At 68.2% G+C, this 22,478-nt stretch overlaps 4 protein-coding genes across 6 annotated transcripts in view; 1 reads left to right on the forward strand and 3 right to left on the reverse strand.

The window, feature by feature from the left end:
- Window positions 1-3: 3 nt before the first annotated feature.
- TIMELESS (timeless circadian regulator) lies at window positions 4-9,894 on the reverse strand. Of its 3 annotated transcripts, XM_088180751.1 has the most exons (30): window positions 9,822-9,894; window positions 9,014-9,150; window positions 8,787-8,940; window positions 8,583-8,697; window positions 8,446-8,508; window positions 7,806-7,907; window positions 7,557-7,715; window positions 7,347-7,480; window positions 7,179-7,266; window positions 6,161-6,337; window positions 5,868-6,085; window positions 5,281-5,384; window positions 5,027-5,196; window positions 4,826-4,948; window positions 4,593-4,744; window positions 4,421-4,518; window positions 4,222-4,339; window positions 3,951-4,152; window positions 3,415-3,566; window positions 3,259-3,344; window positions 3,061-3,184; window positions 2,646-2,728; window positions 2,423-2,571; window positions 2,138-2,309; window positions 1,991-2,059; window positions 1,760-1,878; window positions 946-1,084; window positions 830-869; window positions 605-708; window positions 4-458 (listed from the first exon to the last, which is right to left on the reverse strand). In XM_088180751.1, exons 2-30 carry the CDS (start codon window positions 9,108-9,110, stop codon window positions 334-336), a joined length of 3,636 nt encoding a protein of 1,211 aa, XP_088036877.1. In that variant the 5' UTR covers window positions 9,111-9,150; window positions 9,822-9,894; the 3' UTR covers window positions 4-333. The 3 variants fall into 3 exon arrangements, with proteins under 3 accessions (XP_088036877.1, XP_088036875.1, XP_088036876.1); XM_088180749.1 differs by lacking the exon at window positions 9,822-9,894 and having other exon boundaries at window positions 7,557-7,712; window positions 9,014-9,563; XM_088180750.1 differs by lacking the exon at window positions 9,822-9,894 and having other exon boundaries at window positions 830-866; window positions 9,014-9,563.
- Window positions 9,895-10,320: 426 nt separating this feature from the next.
- MIP (major intrinsic protein of lens fiber) lies at window positions 10,321-12,357 on the reverse strand. Its single transcript, XM_014892523.2, has 4 exons — window positions 11,998-12,357; window positions 11,316-11,480; window positions 11,137-11,217; window positions 10,321-10,761 (listed from the first exon to the last, which is right to left on the reverse strand). The coding sequence occupies exons 1-4, from the start codon at window positions 12,355-12,357 to the stop codon at window positions 10,546-10,548; spliced, it is 822 nt and encodes a 273-aa protein (XP_014748009.2). The 3' UTR covers window positions 10,321-10,545.
- An 885-nt stretch (window positions 12,358-13,242) lies between these two features.
- Window positions 13,243-16,312, reverse strand: LOC106863154 (aquaporin-2-like). The gene is made up of 5 exons (XM_088180826.1): window positions 15,108-16,312; window positions 14,277-14,597; window positions 14,054-14,206; window positions 13,898-13,978; window positions 13,243-13,492 (listed from the first exon to the last, which is right to left on the reverse strand). Exons 1-5 carry the CDS (start codon window positions 15,120-15,122, stop codon window positions 13,298-13,300), a joined length of 765 nt encoding a protein of 254 aa, XP_088036952.1. The 5' UTR covers window positions 15,123-16,312; the 3' UTR covers window positions 13,243-13,297.
- A 1,239-nt stretch (window positions 16,313-17,551) lies between these two features.
- The window catches only part of RBMS2 (RNA binding motif single stranded interacting protein 2), a 5,301-nt gene continuing 374 nt past the window's right edge, over window positions 17,552-22,478 (forward strand). Inside the window, 13 exon segments of the mRNA XM_088180628.1 lie at window positions 17,552-17,717; window positions 17,822-17,898; window positions 18,528-18,680; window positions 19,827-19,975; window positions 20,075-20,103; window positions 20,106-20,132; window positions 20,209-20,300; window positions 20,380-20,488; window positions 20,491-20,536; window positions 21,351-21,430; window positions 21,508-21,617; window positions 21,705-21,932; window positions 22,023-22,475. Of these exon segments, the coding sequence (XP_088036754.1) occupies window positions 17,552-17,717; window positions 17,822-17,898; window positions 18,528-18,680; window positions 19,827-19,975; window positions 20,075-20,103; window positions 20,106-20,132; window positions 20,209-20,300; window positions 20,380-20,488; window positions 20,491-20,536; window positions 21,351-21,430; window positions 21,508-21,617; window positions 21,705-21,932; window positions 22,023-22,475 (1,719 nt within the window).

The following is a 22,478-nucleotide window of genomic DNA, read 5'->3' on the forward strand; positions in this document are numbered from 1 at the left end:
AGGCCAAAAGTCACCTTTATTTATTTAGGCCCTGTCCAGATTTTAAAAGTTTTAGAAAAAAAGAAAACAACAACAGCAGCTGAGGAAAAAGGGAATTTGAGGTAAAACAGGGAGATGGTGACACCACGGTAAGGGGGGAAGGTGAAGAAACTGGTTGCTTGTGCAGCCTTTAAAAACAGCATCAAAACCTGCAGGATAAAGTCTGCAGAAACCCCAGAAAATCTGTAGAAACCCCAGAAAAATATGCTGAAAACCTGCAGAAATCCAATAAAATCTGCAAAAAGCCCAGGAAACAGCACAGGGCCTGGGCAAAGGCAGGATATGGGGAGCCACTCAGCCTTCCTCCTCTTCCTCTTCCTCTTCCAGGCAGCGGATGCGCTTCCGCCTGCCCCGGGGCTGTGGATCCTCATCCTCCTCATCCTCCTCGGAGCAGGGAGCTGCGGGGGCCGGCTCAGTGCCTGTGGATGGAGAGGGGAGAGGGCTGAGACCCCCAGGGATGTGGCAAAGGGGACAGGGACAGGACAAGGCCGACCCAGCAGTGTCACCCCTGGTGACACCCAGAGTTCCCTCAGCCCCCAGGAGCGAGCAGAGGGGCTGAACGCACCTGAGTTCCCACCATCCTCATCCTCATCCTCACTGGCGAGCTCCCGGCGCCTCTTGGTGCGTGGCTGCACTGGGCTGGGGACGGGGACAGGGACGGGCTCCTCACTGCAGGGGTTGGCACAGCTCAGCCCCACACGGGGAGAATGCAGGGGGGCCAGATCCCCTCCCCAGCCAGGGAGAAGACCCCCCCCACCCCCCCAAGCTGAGAAGGGAACTGTGGTCTCACCTCTCCGAGTCTGATCCCAGCCCCGCCGGCAGCGGCTCTGCTGAGGGGCACAAGGAGGGGGGCTCAGAGCCAGCCCCACACCTGGGGATCCCACACCCCCCAGCCCCGCCTCTCACCTGGAGCCAGGTTCTGGGGACACCTGGGTGGCTCTGGCAGGTCCTGGGGGGACCCTGAGGGGCCACGGTGGGCGATGGAGGCGGCCGCACGCCGGAGCTGCTGCGGGGAAAGGGCGGCCGGGATGCGCCAGAAGGATTCCTGGGCAGGGAACAGGGGAACATGGCAGGGCTGAGCTGGGGACATGGCAGGGCTGAGCTGGGGACATGGCAGGGCTGAGCTGGGGACATGGCAGGGCTGAGCTGGGGACGGGGATTGGGATGGGGACCGGGACTGGGACTGGGAGGGACGGGAACGGGGACAGGGATGGGGACTGGGATGGGGTTGGGGACAGGGATGGGGACGGGAACGGGGAAAGGGATGGGAATGGGAATGGGGACGGGGATGGGGACAGGAATGGGGACGGCAACGGGGACAGGGACGGGGACAGGAACGGGGACTGGGATGGGGACAGGAACGGGGACTGGGATGGGGATGGGGACAGGGATGAGGACAGGGATGGGGACGCGAACGGGGACAGAGATGGGGACTGGGATGAGGATGGGGACAAGGATGGGGACAGGAACGAGGACAGGGATGGGGACAGGGACGGGGATGAGGACAGGGATGGGGATGGGGACAGGAACGGGGACTGGGATGGGGACAGGAACGGGGACTGGGATGGGGATGGGGACAGGGATGGGGATGGGGACAGGAACGGGGACTGGGATGAGGATGGGGACAAGGATGGGGACAGGAACGGGGACAGGGACGGGGATGAGGACAGGATGGGGATGGGGACAGGAACGGGGACTGGGATGGGGACAGGGACCTCACCTGCTCGCTGGCAGGGGGCCGCAGCCCCAGCTGCCGCAGCAGGCTCCGGAAGCGCCGGTCCTCCATGGCATCCTCGTTCTCCTCCGTCAGCGGCACCAGCGGCACCGGGTGGGACACGCCTGGGCCGGGAGCGCTGTCAGTGGGACCCTGACCCCACAACCCCCCACCCCACAACTCCCCCTACCCGACCCTGACTCTACAGCCCCCCCATCCGACCCCCAGCCCACTCACCGTCCTCCTCACGGTCCCCTGCCACCCTCCGCAGGCAGTTCTCCAGCCACCGCAGGGGCCCGGCCAGGCCTGGGGACAGCAGAAGGTGACACCAGGACCCAACCCCTCAGCCAAGCCCAGCTGGGGGGTTCAGAGCCCCTCACCCACCTTCCTGATGCAGGTGCTGTGCCAGGTCCTGCCCAGCCCCTTCCTCAGGTGCCCAGTGCTCCTCCATGGGGCCTTCCTCTGCTTCATCCTCTTCATCCTCCTCTTCCTCCTCGCTGTCCTCATCCTCTCCTGAGCTGTCCTGGGCTGGCACAGCTGGGACACCTGTGGCAGCCTGTGGGAACCAGCAGTGTTTGGTGCCCAGGATGGGAAAAGGCCATGTTTGGGTGTCCCCAAGGTGGGACAGCACCCCCAGGGCACAGCCCAGGACTCTCCAGCTCCCCATACCTGCCCAGGACCGGGGCCCTGGCTCTTCCTCCGGCGTTTTTTGTACAGCTCCTTGCGTTCAGCCACCAGCCCCAGCCCCAGCAGCTTCTCCACCACCCGAGCCCGCGAGCGCCGCGCCGTCAGGTGCTTCATGATATTCCCCAGGACGTCTGTGGGGAGGGGGGTCAGCGTGGGGGGGGGATACAGGGGGTTTTTAGGGGTCTGCCCCCCGTGTCCAGCTCACCGCCTGAGCCCTGGAACTCCTCGAAGAGCCGCCTCAGCTCCTCCTCCTGCTCCTGCGTCCACAGCACGATGCGGGTGCCCTTCCTGGGGGTGGGAAACAGCCATGGGACCCTGCCCTGGGGAAAGGTGAGTCCCTGCCCCAGGAGGAGGTGAGGACCTTTCCTGTTCCCAAGGGCCCCTTCCCTGTTCCCGGGGGTCCCTGCCCCAGGAGGAGTCCCTGCCCTGTTCCCGGGGGTCCCTGCCCTGTTCCCGGGGGTCCCTGCCCTGTCCCAGAGTCCCTGCCCTGTTCCCAGGGGTCCCTTCCCTGTTCCCGGGGGTCCCTGCCCCAGGAGGAGGTGAGTCCCTTTCCTGTTCCCAAGGGCCCCTTCCCTGTTCCCGGGGGCCCCCTGCCCTGTTCCCGGGGGTCCCTGACCCACCTCTCCCGCGGGAAGTCCTTGGCACTGCTGGCCAGCCCCATCCGCACCAGCTGCTTCACCACCTGCCTCCGTGTCCGCCCAGGTGCGGGGAGATGGGCCAGGATGGCAGCGATGATGTCCCCACCTGTGGGACAGGGAGAATGCAGAGCCCCTGCCACCCCCCGGGGGTCCCACTGAGACCCCAGAGACCCTCAGTACCTTCCACCTCCTTGTACTTCCAGTAGAGCTCCCGCAGCTCCTGCTCCTGCTGGGGGGTCCAGGTGGGGACTCGGCTCCGGGTGGTCCTGGGGAGGGGCAGAAGGGAGGTGAGGGGAGGAGAGAGGGGGTGGCAGCCCCCTCCCCGGCCCCACTCACCCCTCTCCCTCCTGCAGGGAGCTGTAGCCCTTGGTCATCTCGCAGGCGGCGGCCGGGCTCTTCCAGAAGAGCAGCTCCACAAAGGCCTTTTTGTTGGTGGCTGCCAGCGCAAAGAACTTGCCCAGGATGAACTTGGCCAAGGTCACCAACTCCTGGGGACAGCAGGAGGGAGAGAGGGGCTGGAGGACGCTGGGGACAGAGAGTGGGGCTGAGGGAAATTTGGAATATACAGCAGGGCTGGGGGACACCAGAGGATACACAGAGGAGCTGGGGGATGTGGGCACAGAGAGTGGGGCTGGAGGACACCAGGGACACAGAGTGGGGCTGGGGGCTGCAGGGACAGAGTTGGGCTGGGGGATGCTGAGGACTGAGCGGGGCTGGGAGATGCAGGGGACAGGATGGGGCTGGGGAACACTGAGAATTGAGTGGGGCTGGGGGCTGCAGGGACAGAGCTGGGCGGGGGGATGCTGGGGCAGAGCTGGGCTGGAGGATGCAGGCACAGACCCCTCCCGGGGGGGCTCAGGGCCCTGTCTGACCTGGTGAGCAGCAGCTGCGGGGTCGCTGAGCAGGCGGTGGAAGAGGGCGAAGAGGGAGAGCTGGAAGAGCAGGGGCTCCATGTGCAGGTCGCGGGCCAGGCGGTGCAGCAGGCGTGCGGCACAGTGGTTGGTGCGGGGGCTGTTCTGTGCGTACCCTCGGAGCAGCAGCACCAGGGCCCGCACCACGGGGGCACAGGCGAACCTGCCCGGCAGCCCCGTCAGTGCAGCCGCCCCACAGGGGACCCTCCAGCCCTCCCCAAACCCTTCTCACCGCTTCAGGTAGTCGAGGAAATTGAATTCCTTCTCTGACACCTGCACGGTCTGCTCCTCCTCTTCCTCGTCCTCCTCTTCCTCTTCCTCCGGCTCCTCTGGCTCGGCGGGTGCGTGCCCTGTGGTGGGATGTGCTGAGGGTCTGCAGTGCCCCAGCCCAAAGTTTTCCACCCTTCCCAGTGTCACAGATGGGGACTCACTGGGCAGGGGAGCGGCGAGGATCTCCCGCAGCAGCTGGGTCTCCTCGGGCGGCCCCGCATCCACAGCTCCAAACACGTCCCCTTCAGGCCAGACCTCCCTGGGGACAACGGAGACGGGCTGGCACTGTGTCCCCACACCCTGGGCACGAGATGGGCATCACGGTGCTGGTACCTGGCCGAGCGGAGCAGCCGCAGGGCCTGGGGCACGCGGGAATCCCGCAGGCACTCCTGGATCCGCAGCAGAGCCTCCGCACGCTGCTCCTCCACCGGCGTCTCCGAGGCGGCGTCAAAGGGCACCACGTCCTCGGGGAGGGGCACCTCACCCTGGATGAGGGCAGGACAGGGTCACTCTGCGCCCACCAACACCCCCAGGGCCCCCTGTGGGGCCAGACCCTTCCCTGGTACCTCCAGGCAGGCCTGGAGCTGCGGGGCCAACCCTTCCCACAGCTGCTCCAGCTCCGCGGCGCTGGGCTGGGCAGGGGCCGCAGGCGGGCGAGGCTTCTTCTTCTTCCTCCGCACACGTTTGCTCTGGGGGGGACAAGGACGGGGTCAGGAGGGGCTGCCTGAGCCCCAGGGACCCCCCAAGGCAGGGCAGCCACATCTCACCTGCACCACGAGGTTGGCACGGCCGCGGCAGAAGCGCTCCAGCATGCGCAGGAAGAGGTGTGCTGTCTCCACCAGGTCCCGCAGGAAACTGCGCGGCTGCTTGGTCTCGTCGAACTTGCGGAAGAGCGCGAGGAAGAGCTCCCGGTATTCCATCAGGTAGAAGATGTTGCCTGGGGAGGAGGGTGGCAGTGGGAAGGGGTCAGGGTCGGGGTCAGGGTCAGCTCAGGGATGGGCAGAGGGACAGAGGGACTCACTCTTGATGACCTGGCTGCTGTCCCGCACCGCCTGCTCTGGGGACTGGTCCATCTCCTGCACCGTCCGCAGCAGCTCCTGGTACGCCTTCAGGGCCAGGTGCATCCTGGGGATGGCAGTGGGGGGGTCACAGGTGCCATGGGGAACACAAGTACTTGGGCGGCCCAGGCACTCCTAGAGTCCCAAATGCCCAAGGGGGTCCCCAGGCAACACACACAGTCCCAGGTGTCCAGGGGTTCCTGTGTTCCCAGGGTGTTCCAGGCACCAGGGAGATCACAGGTGACTGAGGTGGGGCACCCCAAGTGTCCAGGGGATCCCAGATGTTTGGGAGATCCCAGACACCGTGGGATCCCAGATATTTGGAGGATCCCAGACACCACCATTTGTCCAAGAGGTCTCAGACACCAGGGGATCCCAGATATTTGGGGGTCCCAGACACCAAGAGGTGTCCCAGGTGTCCAAGGGATGCCAGGCACTGCGAGTATCTCAGGTACTGTGGGGGTCCCAGACACCATGGGAGTCTCAGGTACTCAAGGAGAATCTCAGGTACTGGGAATCCCAGACACTAAGGGATATCCCAGGTGCTCACCTGCGGGCCCAGGTTGTTGCCTCCTTTTTGTCTATCAGTGCCATCTCATAATACATGGTGAGGTTCTGCTCGATGAAGTGGAAGGCTCGGACCCCCACAGTCTCGGACACCAGCTCGGGGCGGAAGCCGTGGCGCCGGTTGAAGGCCATGAAGAAGGCGGTGGCCCACAGGTAATAGGTCTCATCGTGCTGCTGAGCCTTCTCCCGCACCAGCTGGTCCTGGGGGGCGACCAGGGGGTCTCAGCGGTGGTCCCACAGCCTGGATAGGGGATCCCAGCCCTCCCAGCCCCTCACCTTGACCAGCAGCATCAGGCGGTTGTAGCAGCTCTCCAGGAAGTCCTGGCAGAAGTGGCACAGGAAGAGCCGGACGTTGCGGGCGGAGCGGCGCGAGGGCTCGGACTCGGGGGCGGCCTGGCGGTGCCGGGGCACCCGCCGGGGCTCCTTGCCCAGGTCGTGGGTGTAGCTCTTCAGCTGGAGAGGATGGAGAGGCCAGATTTATCCCTGTGGCATTGTGCTGGTGCCCCCCTGCCACGTCCCATCCCGGTGCCCCCCGCCACATCCCATCCCGGTGTCACCACCACATCCTATCCTGGTGCCCCCCCGCCACGTCCCATCCCGGTGCTCCCCTGCCACCTCCTGGGTTCCGTGCCACTCACCATGTCCCCGTCCCGGCGCCCTACACCACATCCCTGTGTCCCACACCACATCCCTGTTCCTGCAACCCCACCACATCCCTGGTTTTGTGCTCCACACCCACGTCCGCCTATGTCCCACCTATGTTCCTGTCCCTGTGCCCCTCACCCACATTGCCATCTCAGTGACCTGTGCCACATCCCCATCCCAGTGCCCCCCAGCATGTCCCTGTCCCAGTAGCTCCCTCCACATCCCTGGCCTTGAGCCCCCTGCCACCCGGCCAGCACCATGTCCCCAGTCACATCCCTGTCCCTGCACCCCCCCACCATGTCCTTGTCCCTGTGCCCACCGCCACCTCCCTGGTTGTGTGACCCCCACCACATTCCAATACCTGTGCCCACCACCCACATCTACATCCTAGTGCCACCTGCCACATCCTTGACCCCATGCCCCACGCCACATCTTTAGTCTCATGTCCCACCCATGTTCCTGTTTCCCTACCCCTTACCATATCCCCAGCCCGGTGCCTCTCACCACATTCCTGCACCTCCTGCCATGTCCTTGTTCCTCCATCCTGCACCACATCCCCAGCACCGTGTTCCACACACATCCCTGTCCCCATGCCCCCTGCCACGTCCCCAGCCCTGTGCCCTTGCCACCTCCCTGGCCTCACACTCACGTTGTGCAGCCCTTTGTGGAACACCACATCCCGGTCCCCGATGGATTTGAGGCCCTGCAGGACGTAGGAGCCCCCAAAGCGGGAATGCCTGGGCAGGGGACAGAGGCTGAGTGATGCTGTCCCCACCATGGGGGTCCCATCCCTGCCCCAGGGATCCCCCCTCCTCACCTGGACGGGCGCTGCAGTGCCCGGGCTCTCTTCTCTGCCAGCTCCCGCTGCCTCAAGGTCTCCAGCTCCCGCGTGTCCTCCCCGTGCTCAGCACCTGCTGTCCCCTGTCCCAGCGCTGCCAGCTCCTCTGGGCTCTGCCAGCAGCTCTGTCAGCACTGTGGGGCCTCTGGGGGGAGTCCCTGCCCTGCCCCCCCTGCCCCCCCAGCTCACCTGGTCACGGAACATGAGGGAGATAATCTCCAGCACGTGCAGGGCCCATTGCTGCTCCACCTGGGCGCTGGCCAGGAATTTGAGCAGGTCGTCCATCCCACTGATGTGCAGCGCCCACAGCACCCGGTCGTGCACGCTGGCATCACCATCCACACCCTGCTGGGGATTGGTGGAGGGGTGTCAGGGTCCCCGTGGAGCCCCTGCACCCCTAGACCTGTCGGGAGTCAGGGAAGGGCCCTGTCCCGGTACCTGCTCCTCCGCGGGGTCCGGGGGCACGTGCAGCACGTTGCGCACCAGCAGCAGGATCCTCTCGATCAGCAGCGTGTCCTCCTCCTGCCGCTGCTCCCAGTCCTGGGGGGACAGAGCTGTCAGGGCTCCCCGCAGCCCCCTGGGGGTCCCTGGAAGGGAAGGACCCCAGCAGGGACAGACCCCACAGCCCCTGAGAGATCCCCAGCAGGGACAGACCCTGCAGCCCTCTGGGGACCCCTAACAGGGACAGAGCCTGAGAGATCCCCAGCAAGAACAGACCCCACAGCCCCTGAGGGATCTCCAGCAGGGACAGAGCCTGAGAGATCCCCAGCAGGGACAGACCCCACAACCCCTGAGAGATCCCCAGCAAGAACAGACCCCATAGCCCCTGAGGGATCCCCAGCAAGAACAGACCCCACAGCCCCTGGGGATCCCCAGCAGGGACAGAGCCTGAGAGATCCCCAGCAGGGACAGACCCCACAGCCCCTGAGGGATCCCCAGCAGGGACAGACCCCACAGCCCCTGAGGGATCCCCAGCAAGAACAGACCCCACAGACCTGTGGCAGGGATGGACCCTGCAGCCCCCTGGGGATCCCCAGCAAGGACACCACCCACAGCTCCCCCAGGACAGGGGACTCACCAGCTGCAGGAGATTGTAGAGTTTCTCACTGAGCACCACGAACACCTTCTCACTGGCAAAAGCCTGCAGAGACCCCACGTGAGCAAGGGAATGTGGGCAAAACCCCCCACCCACAGCACGTCCCCAGGCGGACTCACCTCCTTGTAGGCCTGCAGGTAGGACAGCACCTGGAGAAAGTGGTGCCGGGAGGTGGCATCTGCTGGCACCTTCCCGAAGCAGAGCAGGGCTGGCTGCGTCAGGTTCACCATCAACCTGCAAAGAGGTGGAGGAGTGTGAGGGACCCCTGCCCAGCAATCAGCTCCCATAGGGGCACTCCTGGCCACAAATCTGCCCCCCAATACCTGATGACGGCGTCGAAGAGCACCTTGTCCTGGGGGTACTGCACCAGGATGGGCAGCAGGTCGTTCTGCAGGATTTGGGCTGCCCCCAGCTGCTGCCGCACGTCCCGGCTCTCGTCCTCATGGCGCAGGTACCGGATCAGGTCCTTGACGCTCTCTGGGGACACGAGGCCATCAGTCCCTGCTCTCCTCGGTCCCCACCGCCCCCCTCCCCTCCAGTGCCCACCTACCCAGGCAGTCGGGCTCCCGATGGTACACGTCGCCCTCCAGGTAGCCCAGGGCGCTGCAGGTGGCCAGGAGCTCGCAGTTCATCATGTACCAGTCCATGCAGCGCGGGGCTGCACACGGGACCAGCACCGGGGGCCACCTGCGGGCCACTGTCAGCACTGGGTACCCCCGGGCTGGGCTTCTCCCACCCGTTCTGGGCTCCTCGGTACAGGCCCACCTGCCAGTCCCGCTCTCACAGATCCCGGGGTACCCTCTGGTCCCAGTATCCCCAACACCGACGAATCTCCCAGGCCCGGTCCCCCTCGGTACCGGACCCCACTGATCCCACAGCAACACCCAGGCCTTGGTACCACCTCGATCCCAGCGCTCCTCCCCGTCCCGGTCCACCCCAATACCGGCGCACCCCACAGCCCCGGGGCATCCTAAGCCCCGGTTCCTCCGGTTCCATACCACCCCTCCCGTTTCGGCTCCCCGCAGTCCCGGAATACACCCCGATCCCCGTCGGCCCCGCTGCCTTCTCGATCCCGGAGCATTCCCGATCCCCCCACCTCCCGATCCCGGATCCCAGCCCCCAGTCCCCCCGGACCGCCCTGACCCCGGACCACCCCCTGGGCCCGTCCAACCCGGAACACCCTCCAGAGCCCGGTGCACCCGGAGGTTCCGATTCCCCCCCCGCCCCGTACCCTTCCGATCCCGAATCACCCCCCTGTATTCGGCGACCCCGGATCACCCCCAGTCCCCGGTCCCCGCCGGTTCCGGGACACTCCCCTGCCCCGGAACCCCCCGGTGCCGGCCCCCCGTCCCGCTCACCGCCGCCCCGTCCCCGCCGCCCTCACGGCCGCGCTCCCGGTCCCGGCGCGGGGGCGGCGTTACACAACCGCCCCAGTTCCCGCGGGCCGAGGCCCCGCCCCGTTCGTACTCTTCAAGCGGCAACACCCGCAGAGACATCCGGTGGTCCCTAAGGTGCTGCCCACCCCTTCACACCCTCCCCACCATCCCCCACGGGCACAAACCGGCGGCTCGGTGCTTCGGGGTGCCCCGAATCCCCCTGCCCTCGCCCCCCGCCCCGCGGCGCTGAAGGGTGGAACACGGGAGAGGCTCATTGCGGGGACGAGAAACCGTGGCGGCATTGCCCTTTTAAGAACGGCGCTGGCTGGGCGGGGCCTACCCGGGCGCGGGAACGGGCGGCACCTCCTGCCACCCGCGCGCGGCCGCCGCGGGAGCTCCGGTGTCCCCCTCCCCTCCCCCTCTCGGTCCCTCCCGTTCACCGGCACCGGGCACGGCCGCGAGCGGTTACCAAAATAAAAGAGCAGGTTTAATTCACCGAACACAGAAGTCCCGCCGCGGCGGGGCGGGGCGGCCCCGGCCCGGTACGGGCGGCCCCGGGCAGGCCGGTGGCCGGTTCCCGGCAGCGGGGCCCCGCCGCCGCCCGCCCGCCGCGCCGCGCCGCACACACACGCACCACACGCACCGCGGCGGCCCCGTCACAGCAAAGCAGCGGCGGGCGCGGGGCCGCGCCCCGGGACGGGCCCCGTTACAGCCCCTGCGTCTTCAGCTCCAGCGGCTCTGCCGGCGGCTCGGGCGGCGGCTCGGCGGCGGCGGCGGTGGCGGCGGTGACGGCGGTGGGGGCGGGCGGCTCTCCCTTGAGGGCTGCCAGGCGCTCGGCCAGGCTGCGCGGCCGCGGGCACAGCGCGAACTCGTACAGCACCGCGCCCAGCGCCGCACCCAGCAGCGGGCCCGCCCAGTACACCTGCGGGGGGGCGGCGTGGGCACCGGCACCGGGGGACCCCGGCCCTTCGCCTCCCGGGGCACGGCACCCTCCCCGCTGACTCCCGGGCACCGGCCCAGTCGGGGCCACCCGTCTCCCGGTGAGCGGGGGGCGGCCGCGTGTCCCCCTCCCCGGGATATCGGGGGACAGGACCCGTCTCCCGGTGAGCGGCCGTTTCTCCCCGCCCGGGATACCGGGGGGGGTACCCAGCACCCTTGGGTGCTGCTGTCACCGTGGTGACACCGGCAGCCGCCCGCCTTCAGTGGGGACACAGCGGCTGGGGCAGGACAGGGACAAGCAGGGAGGGACTGGGAGGGCCCGGGGCGGGTTTGGGGGTCCCCGTCCCCCCCCACTTACCCAGTGGTTGGCGAAGTTACGGGTGATGACGGCGGGGGCGAAGGAGCGAGCGGGGTTCATGCTGGCGCCCGTGTAGTGGATCTGCGGGGGGACGGGGCAGTGGGGGGCTGGACAGCTGCCCCCCAGCCTCTTCCCAGCCCCCGGGGTCCCAGCACGGGGGTCCCCGCGGCCACCCTTACCCCGAAGAGGTGGCCGAGGGCGAGGGAGAAGCCGACGGGCACGGCGGCCATGGCCGGGCGCCCGTCGTGACGGTCGTCGAAGCTGGCGAAGACGCAGAGGACGAACTGGGCGGTCAGGAGCAGCTCCACCACCGTGCCCTGGCCCGGGCCCACGCCGGGGTGTAGCTGCGCGGGGAGAGGGCTCAGCACGACGCATTCCCCATTCCCCCCAGCATCCCAAATCCCCCTTCGTTGTCCTTCCACACCCCAAAATCCCACTGTATCACAGATACAAACTGTATCCCCAAACTCCTCCCTGGATGCCCAGCCCCCATTAGTGCCCCACAACAATCCAAACCTCAAAACCTCTTCTGGACCCCCCAAATCCACCATCAGACCCCTCAAACACCTCTGAACCCCAGAACCTCCATTACACCCCCATGGTGCCCCAAAACACCTCCTGGACCCCCCCAATTCCCCCAAACTCTCAGAACCCCTCATCCCCCCATATATAGCCCCTTGTACCCCACATCCCAAAACAACCCCCTGGACTCCCCCAATCCTTCCAAACCCCCATTACAGTCCCAAAGTACTTCAGACCCCAAACACCTCCTGGAGCCCCCAAATCCTCATTACAGCCCCCACCCCACTGCCACACCCCATGGTCCCCAAGCCCCCCAATCCCTCCCATGCCCCCGCTCACCGCGCTGAGGCCGAGGGTGCCACGGACAGGACCTGGGGTCACCCCGTAGAGCACCCCGGCACCGGCCAGCATGCCCAGCACCTGGGCCAGCAGGTAGCCCAGGGCACGGGGCAGGGAGAGCTGCGAGGCCAGCAGGAATGCCAGCGTGATGGCCGGGTTGACGTGGCCCCCGCTGACATGGCCCAGCGCCTGCACCAGGGTGGTCTGGGCCAGCCCGAAGGCCAGGGCGGCCCCCACGACGCTGGGGGGGCCCGGGGCCCAGCGCAGGGAGGCCCCCAGCCCCAGCAGGGCATAGAGGAGGCTGCCCAGGAACTCGGCCAGGACGGCCCTCCAGAAGGCGGACGAGCGCAGCTCCCGCATGGCCTGGCCCCGCTGCCCTCCACGGCCCCGCTCCCCTCCCCGGGGGCCGCCCGTGCCCACCTTTATAAGGCCCCCCCGGGCCGGCCCCGGGGGTGGGATCCCACCTCCGCCACCCCCCCTTAACCGCTTCGCTGCCCGGGGCACGGGACAGGTGACATGCGGTAAGGACCCCCCCCCGAGCCCCCCCGGGCAGCCCCGCACCCCCCGATAGTGGGGACCCCCCTCCAGAGCTGTGCCGCCCCCATCCCTGGGGTTGCCTGGGGAGGAGGTGGGGGGGCTGCGACCCATTGGTGCCCTCAGTGGGATTTGGGGGACCCCCTAGCTCGGGGCCAGCACTGACACACCTCCCACCCCCCCAAATGTTTTGGGGACACTTTGGGGCAACCCCTGCTGGGAGCCGCCCCCACCCCGCGGGAGGGGGTCCTGGGCCAGCCCCGCGGGGGACCGCGGGGTGTCCCGTCCCCCCCCCGGCGCTGTTGTCTGCGGGAGGGTTTATTCAGCCCGGCTTAGCGGGCGCTGAGTCCCCGGCCGGGGGGATTAGGGCTCGGCCCGGCCATTGGCGCCCGCCGGAATCTGCCGGGGCTGCAGAGGCCACCACAAAGGGCTTTGCTGCGCTCAGCTCCCCGGCACGGGACGGGCTGACGGGGGGTCCCGGCCCCCGCCCTCGCCAGGGGCCGCGGGGAGGGGGCACCCGGCCTCTCGCAGCCCCGGTGCTGTCACACACCGAGGGCGCAGGGCGGTGGTCGAGACCCCCCTCCGTCCCCTCATAGCATCACTCCGCACCCACCTGCGACCCCAACACACCTTTAATCCGCCCACGGGGGAGAGGACACTAAAAGGGGACGGGGCACGGAGCCCCCCATGCTGTGGGTGCCCCACGGAAGGTTCTGGCGGCGACGGGGATGCGGAGGATCGGGGGGCTGGGGTGGAGCAGGGGGGCTCAGGCAGTGCCCTGCTCCCGCTGCTCGGCCGGGGGGGCCACCGAGGAGGGGGACAGGCTGGGGGTCTCCACCAGAGCCACATCCCGGCAGGCGAGGCAGGCACTCAACTTCTCCCGGGAGGCTCCGGGTGCCAGGATGAACTCGTAGGAGAGCCCGGCCAGCACCGCGCCCAGCACCGGCCCCAGCCAGTACACCTGGAGGGGCACAGGGTGCAGGGGTGTCCCAGGGACGGGGGGATGCACGGGAGGGGGCTGCCCGGGGGTGGGGGGGACAGGGGACCCCACCCCAGTGATGAGGAGCCGTGGGGAGGGGATGTCACATATTTGGGGGAAGGGGCCCATCCCAAGGATGGGGACGAGGTGGGGCCTGTCCCAAGGATGGCAATAGGAGGGACACACCTGTCCTGTGATGGTGACACCATGAGGGCCCAAGCTGGGGACACAGCTGGCGTTGACCTACCCCAGGGGGACCCACCCAAGGGAGGGAAAACCAGGAACCGCTGTCCTGGGGTGGGGATGGGATGGGATGGCAGCAGTCACATAGCGGGGACCCACCCTTACGTGGGGACTCCGGGGAGTCTGAGGGTGCCCCCAACTCACCCAGTGATCATCCCAGACACCGGTGACAATGGCCGGCCCCAGTGAGCGTGCGGGGTTCATGCTGCCCCCCGAGAATGGCCCCTGTGGGAGACAGGGGGGGTCAGGGGCTGGTGGGCTGGGGACCCCTTGGGTGGGTGGGACATGGGGGGGCCTTACTGCAGCCAGGGCACCGGCGGCCACGGCGCTGCCCAGGGCCAGCCCAGCCTGTGGGGCCGTGTGCTCAGCGGCGGTGAAGGCGGCCAGCGCCAGCTGGAAGGTGGCAAATGTCTCCCAGGCCAGCGCTGTCCCGGCTGTCCCCACCGCGCTCACCTGCAGGAGGGACACCTGTCCAGTGCCACAGGATGGGGACAAGGATGGGGACGGGGATGGGGACACTCACCCTGGTGACGAGGCCGGTGTCATCCAGCAGTGCTGCACGGGCAGCAGCAGAGGCCAGCGTGGCCCCCGTGCACTGGGCCAGGACCCCCGCGGCCCCGCGCAGGGTGCTCAGCTTGCGGGTGCACAGCAGGGCCAGCGTCAGTGCGGGGTTGGCCTGGGGACCCCCGAGGGTGCAGACGAGCCCCCCGGCCACCAACCCCCCGGCCAGGGCTGGTGCCAGTGGCCCAGGGGCTGCTGAAGCCCCCAGGACCACCCCCACGAAGATGAGGGTGGCCGCCAGCTCCGCCAGCACCCCCCGCCAGAAGTGGCCACTGCGCAGCTCCTGGGGGGACAGCGGGGCCGGGGGTCACCCCACAGGCACTGCCAGGCAGGTGGCTTTGGGGATGGGGTATCTCAGGGGTGGGGCGCCCTGGCAACAGGATGCCCCAGTTTTTGGGTACCCACGGGGATGGGGTACCTTAGGGGTGGGACTCCTCAGCACCTGGGTCCTGCAGTAGGGGGCACTGGGGCAGTGGGGTGCCATGGAAACAGGATGCCCCAGGTGCCATGGGGATGGGACCCCTCAGTCCCTGGGCACTGTGGCGACAGAATGTCCTGACAATGGGGCCACAGGGGCTGACAGGGATGAGGATGGAGGCAGCAGCCACGACAGGGGCCATGGTGAGGGCCACACAAGGACCCCCGTGCCAGGGCTACGGGCAGGGCATTGAAGTGACAGGCTTGGGGCGTCCCCATGGGTTAGGGGGTGCTCAGACACCCCCCCTGGCAGGAAGGGACTCTGGGGCTGTGGTTTTGGGGGGCTGGGGGGTCAGGGCCGCTCGCAGGGTCTTACCTCCCCGATGGCCATGGTGCAGCTGAGGGAGAGGGGAGCGCAGAGCACACCTGAGGTGGGGACACCTCCTCCCCCTGGCACTGCCACCCCTGTCCCTGTCACCCCTCAGCACTGCCACCCCCTTGGCACAGGCCACCCCTGAGGTGCTGAGGGTGGGGCAGGATTTTGGGAAGGGGCTGTGGGGGTCCTTGGCTTGGAGCATCCCTGGGTGCCCTGGCAACCCCCAGGACTCTTTGGGGTGTTACCAGGACAACCAGAGATGAAAGGCCGGGATGAAAGACTGGGAGGGATGAGGGGGCGTCGCACATCTGGGATGAGAGTGAGGACAGGGCTGTTCCTGGGGGGATGGAACACCTGGGATAAGAACAGGGACAGGGTCCTGGGAGGAGCTGGGGGCTCACAGGGGACAGGGTGACACACCTGGGATAAGCACAGGGAGAGGGTCCCGGGGGGGTCGAGGGGGTCACACACCTGGGACAAGAGTGGGGACAGGGTCCCTGGTGGGGCAACGGGAGGAGTGACACACGTGGATCGAGATGGGGACAGGGCTGTCCTTGGCAGGGGGACCTGGATGGGTCACACACCTGGGACAGGAATGGGGACAGGGCTGTCCATGCTGTGTCGGGTCCTAGAGGGGACAGCGGTGGAGGGTGTCTCACACATGGGACAAGAGTGGGGACAGGGTCCTTGAGAGGGTCACACGCCCGGGACCAGCTGGGGAACGGGACTGTCCCCAGCGGGGTGACACACCTGACACAAGCCAGGGAACAGGGCTGTCCTGGGGGCTGTCACATATCTGACACAATTCAGGGACAGGGGTATCCCCGGGGATGTCACACACCTGACACAATTCGGGGACAGGAGTATCCCGGTCACACACCTGACACAGAGGTGTCCCAGGAGGGTCACACACCTGACACAGAGGTGTCCCGGGGGGATCACACACCTGACACAACTCAGGGACAGGGGTATCCCTGGGGGGATCACACACCTGACACAGAGGTGTCCCAGGAGGGGTCGCACACCTGGCACAGAGGTGTCCCGGGGGGATCACACACCTGACACAATTCAGGGACAGGGGTATCCCCGGGGGGGTGACACACCCGACACAGAGGTGTCCCAGGAGGGGTCACACACCTGGCACAGAGGTGTCCCAGGGGGGTCACACACCCGGGACAAGCTCGGCGCCGGGGCTGACCCCACCGTGCAGGTCCCCGTGGGGTGGCGGGAGGGGTCTGGGGGGGGACAGCCCCGGTGCCCCCCCGGGCCGTGGCTCTGCCGGCTCAGCACCGGCCCCGCACGTGGGGTGAGTCAGCGGGCGAAGCCCTGGCTCAGCACGGGGGGGCCCTGGCTCAGCACGGGGGGCCCCGGCGCTGCTGAGCCCGGCAAAGCCAGAACAATCCGCGGCCACAAAGGGCTGCGACAACGCCGGGACACGCGGGGGGACACCGGGGGACAGCACTGACTGGGGGGGGTTGGTTCTAGGGGAATACGGGGGGGGGGGGGGATATGTGGGGGACATGTGGGGACACACGGGGGGATATGAGAGGGGGAAAAGTTGGGGGACACTGGAGGAGGACGTGTGGGGAGCACCCCAGGGGAGACACTGCAGGGGACACTGTGGTGGGACATGTGGCCAGTCACAGGGGGGGACACAGGGAGGGGACATTTGGGGGGACATTGAGTGGACAAGGTGCCCTGCAGAGGAGGGGAGAAATGGAGGAGCTTCCCCAGACTTTGTGCCCCCCCCCCCCCCCAGCTGAGCTTGTGCCAGGGTGGGCACAGCTGGGTTGGGACCCCCAGTTCTGCCCCTGACAGAATATTCCTGGATTCTGTGTCACCTCACAAACCCTCTGGGGACGACCAAGACCTACAGACCCCCCAGGTGCCCCCAAGACCTCCCCATCCTATATTGTAGACCCCTCCAGATGCCCTATGATCCCCCAGTCCTGCCCTACAGACCCTCCAGCTACCCCATCTTGCCCACAGCCCCCCCAACACTCCAGGCCTGTTCTGCAAATGCTCAGGTGCCCCCAAGATGCCCCACAGAGCCCCCCAGCTGTCCTGTGAACCCCCCAATCCCCCCATAGACTCCCCCAGGAGCCTCAGGTACTCCCTTCTGCCTCACAGCCCCCCCTGAGGTGCCCCCAGCACGCTCAATCCTACCCTGTAGACCCCCAAGATGCCACAACCTGCCCCAAAGACCCCCCTCAGGGTGCCCCAGTCCTACGCTACAGACACTCAGGTGCCCCCAGGATGACCCAGAGACACCGCAGGTGCCCCAAAAATCCTCCAATCCTGCTCTACAGAAAACCCAGCACCCCTCAACCCCACCCTGAAGACCCCCAGAGCCCGCTAGAAACCCCAGTCTTGTCTCATAGACCCTCAAGACGCCCCACAGACCCCTCAGGTGCCCCCTAAATTCCCCCTTTCCCGACTCCAAGATGGCGGCCCCCAGCCCTGCCTCGGCAGGGGGCGGGGCCTGGTGCGGCCACGTGACGGAAGAAAAATGCCAATATGGCGCCGGGCGGGGTGTGGTGTCAAACCACGTGACCAGCGCCTCCAAAATGGCCGCGCCACGGTGCGGGCGGGGAGGCGGGGGCCGAGGGGGTAATGGCGGCGGTGGGCGGGGCTTCACTTAAAGGAGCCGCGCCATACTGGGGTGGGGGGTCCGTGACATCCCCGGTGCGGAGGGGGGCGCTCGGTGTGTGCAGCCCCCCCGGGGGTTCGTAAGAGCGACTCCCCGGTTGACGCCGATGAGGCAGAGGATGGGTGCGGGATCCCCCTCCCCGTATCCCCCTCGGTGTTCCCGGCGTGTCCCGGGTGGTCTGGGGGGGTCCCACTGGGGGACTCCTCATCTGGGTGGGGGGGACACAATATCCAGGGTGAGACCCCTGGGGGGTCATCGCTGTCGTGGGGCTGACGGGGGTCACCGGAGGGTGACGGGCGACACCGGGGGGGGTGACTGGGCAACACCGGGGGGTACCGGGAGAACGGGGCAGGACCGGGGGGGTGACGGGGCAGGACCGGGGGGGTGACGGGTGGCACCAGCGGTGACACCGGGGGGAGGTGAGGGGCAGCACCGGGGAGGTGACGGGGCAGGACTGGAGTGTCACTGGCAGGACGGGCAGGACCTGGGGGGTACCGGGCAGGACCGGCGGTAACACCGGGGGGCAGTGAGGGGCAGTGCCGGGGGGTACCGGGGACGACCGGGAGGGTGACAGGGCAGGACCAAGGGGTGACAGGGCATGACCGGGGTGTCAGTGGAGAGGACGGGCAGGACCGGGCGGTACTGGAGAGGATGGGGCAGGACCGGGGGGGGTGACGGGTGGCACCGGGAGGTGACACCGGGGGAAGACGGGCAGCACCGGCGGTGACACCGGGGGAGGACGGGCAGCACCGGGCGGGGACCGGCGCTAGGACCCGGCGTGGCGGGGCCCGCCCGGATTCCAGGCTGGCTCCCGGTGTGACGTCACGCCCGGTCCCGGCCCCTCGCGCTCGGGAAAATGCTGCTCTCGGTGCCGCCGCGCTCGGGGCCTCCCCGCCTTCGCCTACAACAAGGGCGGCAAGAAGGTACCGGCACCGGGAGGCGGCGGCCGGGGGGGACCGGGGGGCCCGGCCCGGTGCGGTGGGGGGGGAACCGCGGGGGCGGGTCCGGGGCCGTCCCGGCGGGACAGGCCTGGGGGGGGGGGGGGGGGGGGCGGGGAATGGGGTTCTGGGAAGGGGGGGGGACACCCTGTGAGCCACCCCCCCCTCGGGGACCGAGCGGGGACACCCCTGCGAGCGGCAGCGCTCGGAGCTGCGGTGATCGCCGCTCTCCGCTCCTCCCGGCGCGGCTCGGGGGGGGTCCCCGTGTGTTCCCCCTCCCCCCGTCCGTGCCTCAGTTTCCCCCCTGTCCCCCCCGTCAATAGTGCTGGGGGAGGGGGGGGTGAAGGAGGGGGGGTCACCCCCATCCCCATCTCCCACCCGGGGGGACACCCCGAGCTGCAGCAGGGGCGGGATTTGGGGGGGATACGGGGAGCTGGGGGGAATGTGGGGACATGGGGTGGCACTTGGGGTGGGGGACACGCGACAGGGACACCCCTGTGGGGGTGACGGGGACCCCGGGACGGGGGGATGACGGGGGGGTGATGGGGTGCAGGGGTGCCGGTTGGGGGTGGGGAACATTTGGACCCCCCCGAATGGGGGGATGGGAACGCCGGTGGAGAGGAGGATGGGGACCCTCGGGGGAGAGGGGCGGGGTCCGGGGTCCCGGGGGAGGGAGGAGGGTGGGGACCCTTCAGGAAGAGAGATGGGGACCCCCGGGGGGCGGGGGAGGTTGGGAGGGATGATGGGGACCCCGGGGGGAGAGATGGGGTCCAGGGATGAAATAATGGGGTCGGGGGGATACGATGGGATCCAGGGTTCCCGCGGGAGGTGACGGCATTCCCGGGGGGATGAGGGGGTTTGGGGGGGCCCGGGGTGCGGGGGCGGCCGCGGGTGATTCATGTTTGCTCGTTGACATCAGCCTGGAGATTTCCAGCTGCCGCTGCCTCGGGTCCCCGGGAGCGGCGGGGGGGTCCCGGGGGTGCTTCCCGAAGACCCCCGGGATGGGCAGAACCCCACTGAGAGCGGGGGGGGGGCTCTGGCCCCTCACCACATCCACGCTGTCTCCTTTGGTGGGTGGATTTTGGGGGGGCTGTGGAGGGTACTGACCCCCTCCCACCCCCCCTCCCCCAGCAGCCCTATGTGCCCCCGGCACAGCCCCTGGGCCCCCCCAGCCCCAGCCCTGCCGGGGGGGCCCCGGACCAGCTCAGCAAGACCAACCTCTACATCCGGGGGCTGCACCCTGGCACCACAGACCAGGACCTGGTCAAGCTCTGCCAGCCGTGAGTGGGGCTGGGGTCCTGCTGTCCCCCCCTCCCCAGAGCCCCTCAGGGTGGGGCTGGGGGTCCCACTGAGTTCTGACTCCCTCTTTTCCCCCCTAGTTATGGGAAGATTGTCTCCACCAAAGCTATCCTGACAAGACAACCAACAAATGCAAAGGTTGGGGGGCAGCAGGGCTGGAGGGGGGGTCCGGGGGGGCTCTGGAGGGTCTCTCTGACCTCTCACCCCTCCGCAGGCTATGGCTTCGTGGACTTTGACAGCCCCACAGCCGCCCAAAAGGCCGTGACAGCGCTGAAGGCCAGCGGCGTGCAGGCACAGATGGCCAAGGTATGGAACCCCCCGACCCCCAGAGCCCCCCGGGACCCCCCCCCACGGGCCCAGGCAGCCTCCTGACCCCTCCCCACAGCAACAGGAGCAGGACCCCACCAACCTGTACATCTCGAACCTGCCGCTGGGCGTGGACGAGCAGGAGCTGGAGGCGCTGCTGAAGCCCTTTGGGCAGGTGGTCTCCACCCGCATCTGCGGGACCCCCACGGGGCCAGCCGGGGGGTGGGCTTTGCACGGTATGGGGGGGGCCTGGCAGGGCCCGGGAGGGTTGGTGGTGCTGAGGGGGATGCAGGGGATGGGGGGTACATGGGACTGGGGTGCTCAGGAGGATGGGGAGGGCTGGGGGGACAGAAACTTGGGGGGGCTGTACAGAACTGGGGGGGGCTGCCGGGGATGGGTGTACATGGGGCTGGGGGGGCTCAGGAGGATGAGGAGGGCTGGGGGGATAGAGACTTGGGGGCTGGAGAGGATGGGGGTGCATAGAACTGGGAGGGCTCAGGAGGATGGGAAGGGCTGGGGGGACAGGGACTTTGGGGGGGCTGCAAGGGATGGGGGTACATGGGGCTGGGGGGGCTCAGGAGGATGGGGAGGGCTGAGGGGGCCCATGGGGCTGGGGGGGGCCTGGGAGGATGGGAGATGCACAGAACTGGGGGGGCTGCAGGGAATGGGGGGTACATGGGGTTGGGGGACTCAGGAGGATGGGGAGGGTTGGGGGGGACATGTGGAGCTGGGGGGGGGGCCTGGCAGGATGGGAGATGCACAAATCTGGGGGGGCTGGGGGGCCCAGGAGAATGAGGGGGGCTGCAGGGGCCATGGAAATGTGGGGGCTACACGGGGCTGGGAGGGGGCTTGGGAGGATGGGGAACGCTGGAGGGGTGTGGACTTGGGGGCTGCATGGGGCTGGAGGGGGTACATAGGGATGAGGGAACCTGAAAAGGTGAAGGATACTGGGGGCTACACGGGGCTGGGGGGCTGCACGGGGCTGGGGGGGGGCACACAGAGCTGGGGGGGCCCCGCCAGTGGCCCCCGGCCCAGCCCCGCTCCTCCCAGGATGGAATCCACGGAGAAGTGCGAGGCTGTCATCACCCACTTCAACGGGAAATTCATCAAAACCCCCCCGGGGGTTCCAGGTGGGCTGGAGGGGGGGTCCCGGGAGAGGATTCTGGGGTGCTGGGGGCTGGCTGGCAGCACTGACACCCGCCCTCAGCCCCCCCAGACCCCCTGCTCTGCAAGTTTGCTGATGGGGGGCAGAAGAAGCGGCAGAGCCAGGGCAAGTTCGTGTCCAACGGCAGAGCCTGGGCCCGGGACGGCGACACGGTGAGGGGGAGGGATGAGGATTTGGGGGGTTTTGGGGGTGCTGGGGGGGGGGCTGCCGAACATCACTGACCTTTTCCCCTTCCCCAGGGCACCGTGACCTTGGCCTACGACCCCGCGACGGCGCTGCAAGAACGGGTGGGTGCCCCAGGGCCCCCCCAGCCCCGGTGGGTGTGGGGGCTGCCGGCCGTGGCCCCCGCAGCCCTGACCCCCCGCCCCGCAGGTTCTACCCGGCGCCCTACGGGCTGGCTCCCGGCCGGATGCTCCCCCCCCGCCGCCCTGGCCCCCTACCTGCCCTCCCCAGTGTCCTCCTACCAGGTATGGGGGGTTTGGGGGGTCCTGGGAGGGAGGTGCCCACCTGGAAAAGGGGTGGGTTGCTCACCTGCTCCTACCTGGTGCCACCTACAGGTCCACGGCCCCACCTGGATGCACCAGTCCTACCTCGTGCAGCCCACGGTGAGCCCCGCCTGGAGCCCCTCCCAGTGCCACACCCAGTGCCACGCCCTGAGGGGTGGTGGGAGCCCCCCCCCCGCTGGGATCTGCCCCACCCTGATGGGGGAGGGGATGATGGAGCCCCACCCCTGCCCCACCCACTGTTGCTCCACCCCTTGCAGCCAAGAAAGCCACACCCACCTTTGTCAGGCCCCGCCCATTTTGGTCTCACTTTGGGGGTCCCTGGGCCCTGTCCCGTGTCCCCTCCCCACACGTGCACAGTCCCCATGTCCTCATTGTCCCCAGTGTCCGCCATGTCCCATGCCTTGTGTGTCCCCACAGCCCCATTGTCCCCTTCCATGTCCACATGTGTCACCACAGCCCCAATCCCTGCGTTCCCCCTCCCTGTGTCCCCAGTGTGTCCCCATAGCA

This window comes from Sturnus vulgaris, chromosome 30, assembly GCF_052056855.1.
Source record: "Sturnus vulgaris isolate bStuVul1 chromosome 30, bStuVul1.hap1, whole genome shotgun sequence".
NCBI classification, from domain to species: Eukaryota; Metazoa; Chordata; class Aves; order Passeriformes; family Sturnidae; genus Sturnus; species Sturnus vulgaris.

Bases quoted from the DNA above. Each gene is read 5' to 3' on its own strand.
- MIP (XM_014892523.2), bottom strand. From the start codon at position 12,357: ATGCGGGAGCTGCGCTCGTCCGCCTTCTGGAGGGCCGTCCTGGCCGAG. The intron at 11,481-11,997 runs GTGAGCGGGGGC...CTCCCCGCGCAG, and splicing joins GCACCCTCGGCCTCAGCGCG to CTACACCCCGGCGTGGGCCC. The intron at 10,762-11,136 runs GTAAGTGGGGGG...GCCCCCCCGCAG, and splicing joins GTAACTTCGCCAACCACTGG to GTGTACTGGGCGGGCCCGCT.
- LOC106863154 (XM_088180826.1), bottom strand. The intron at 14,207-14,276 runs GTGAGTGTCCCC...TCCCTCCTGCAG, and splicing joins ACACCGGCCTCGTCACCAGG to GTGAGCGCGGTGGGGACAGC. The intron at 13,493-13,897 runs GTGAGTTGGGGG...GTGCCCCTCCAG, and splicing joins GTGTCTGGGATGATCACTGG to GTGTACTGGCTGGGGCCGGT.
- TIMELESS (XM_088180751.1), bottom strand. From the start codon at position 9,110: ATGGACTGGTACATGATGAACTGCGAGCTCCTGGCCACCTGCAGCGCC. The intron at 7,716-7,805 runs GTACCGGGACAG...ACCAATCCCCAG, and splicing joins CGGACCCCGCGGAGGAGCAG to CAGGGTGTGGATGGTGATGC. The intron at 4,519-4,592 runs GTACCAGCACCG...CGTTGTCCCCAG, and splicing joins CGGCTGCTCCGCTCGGCCAG to GGAGGTCTGGCCTGAAGGGG.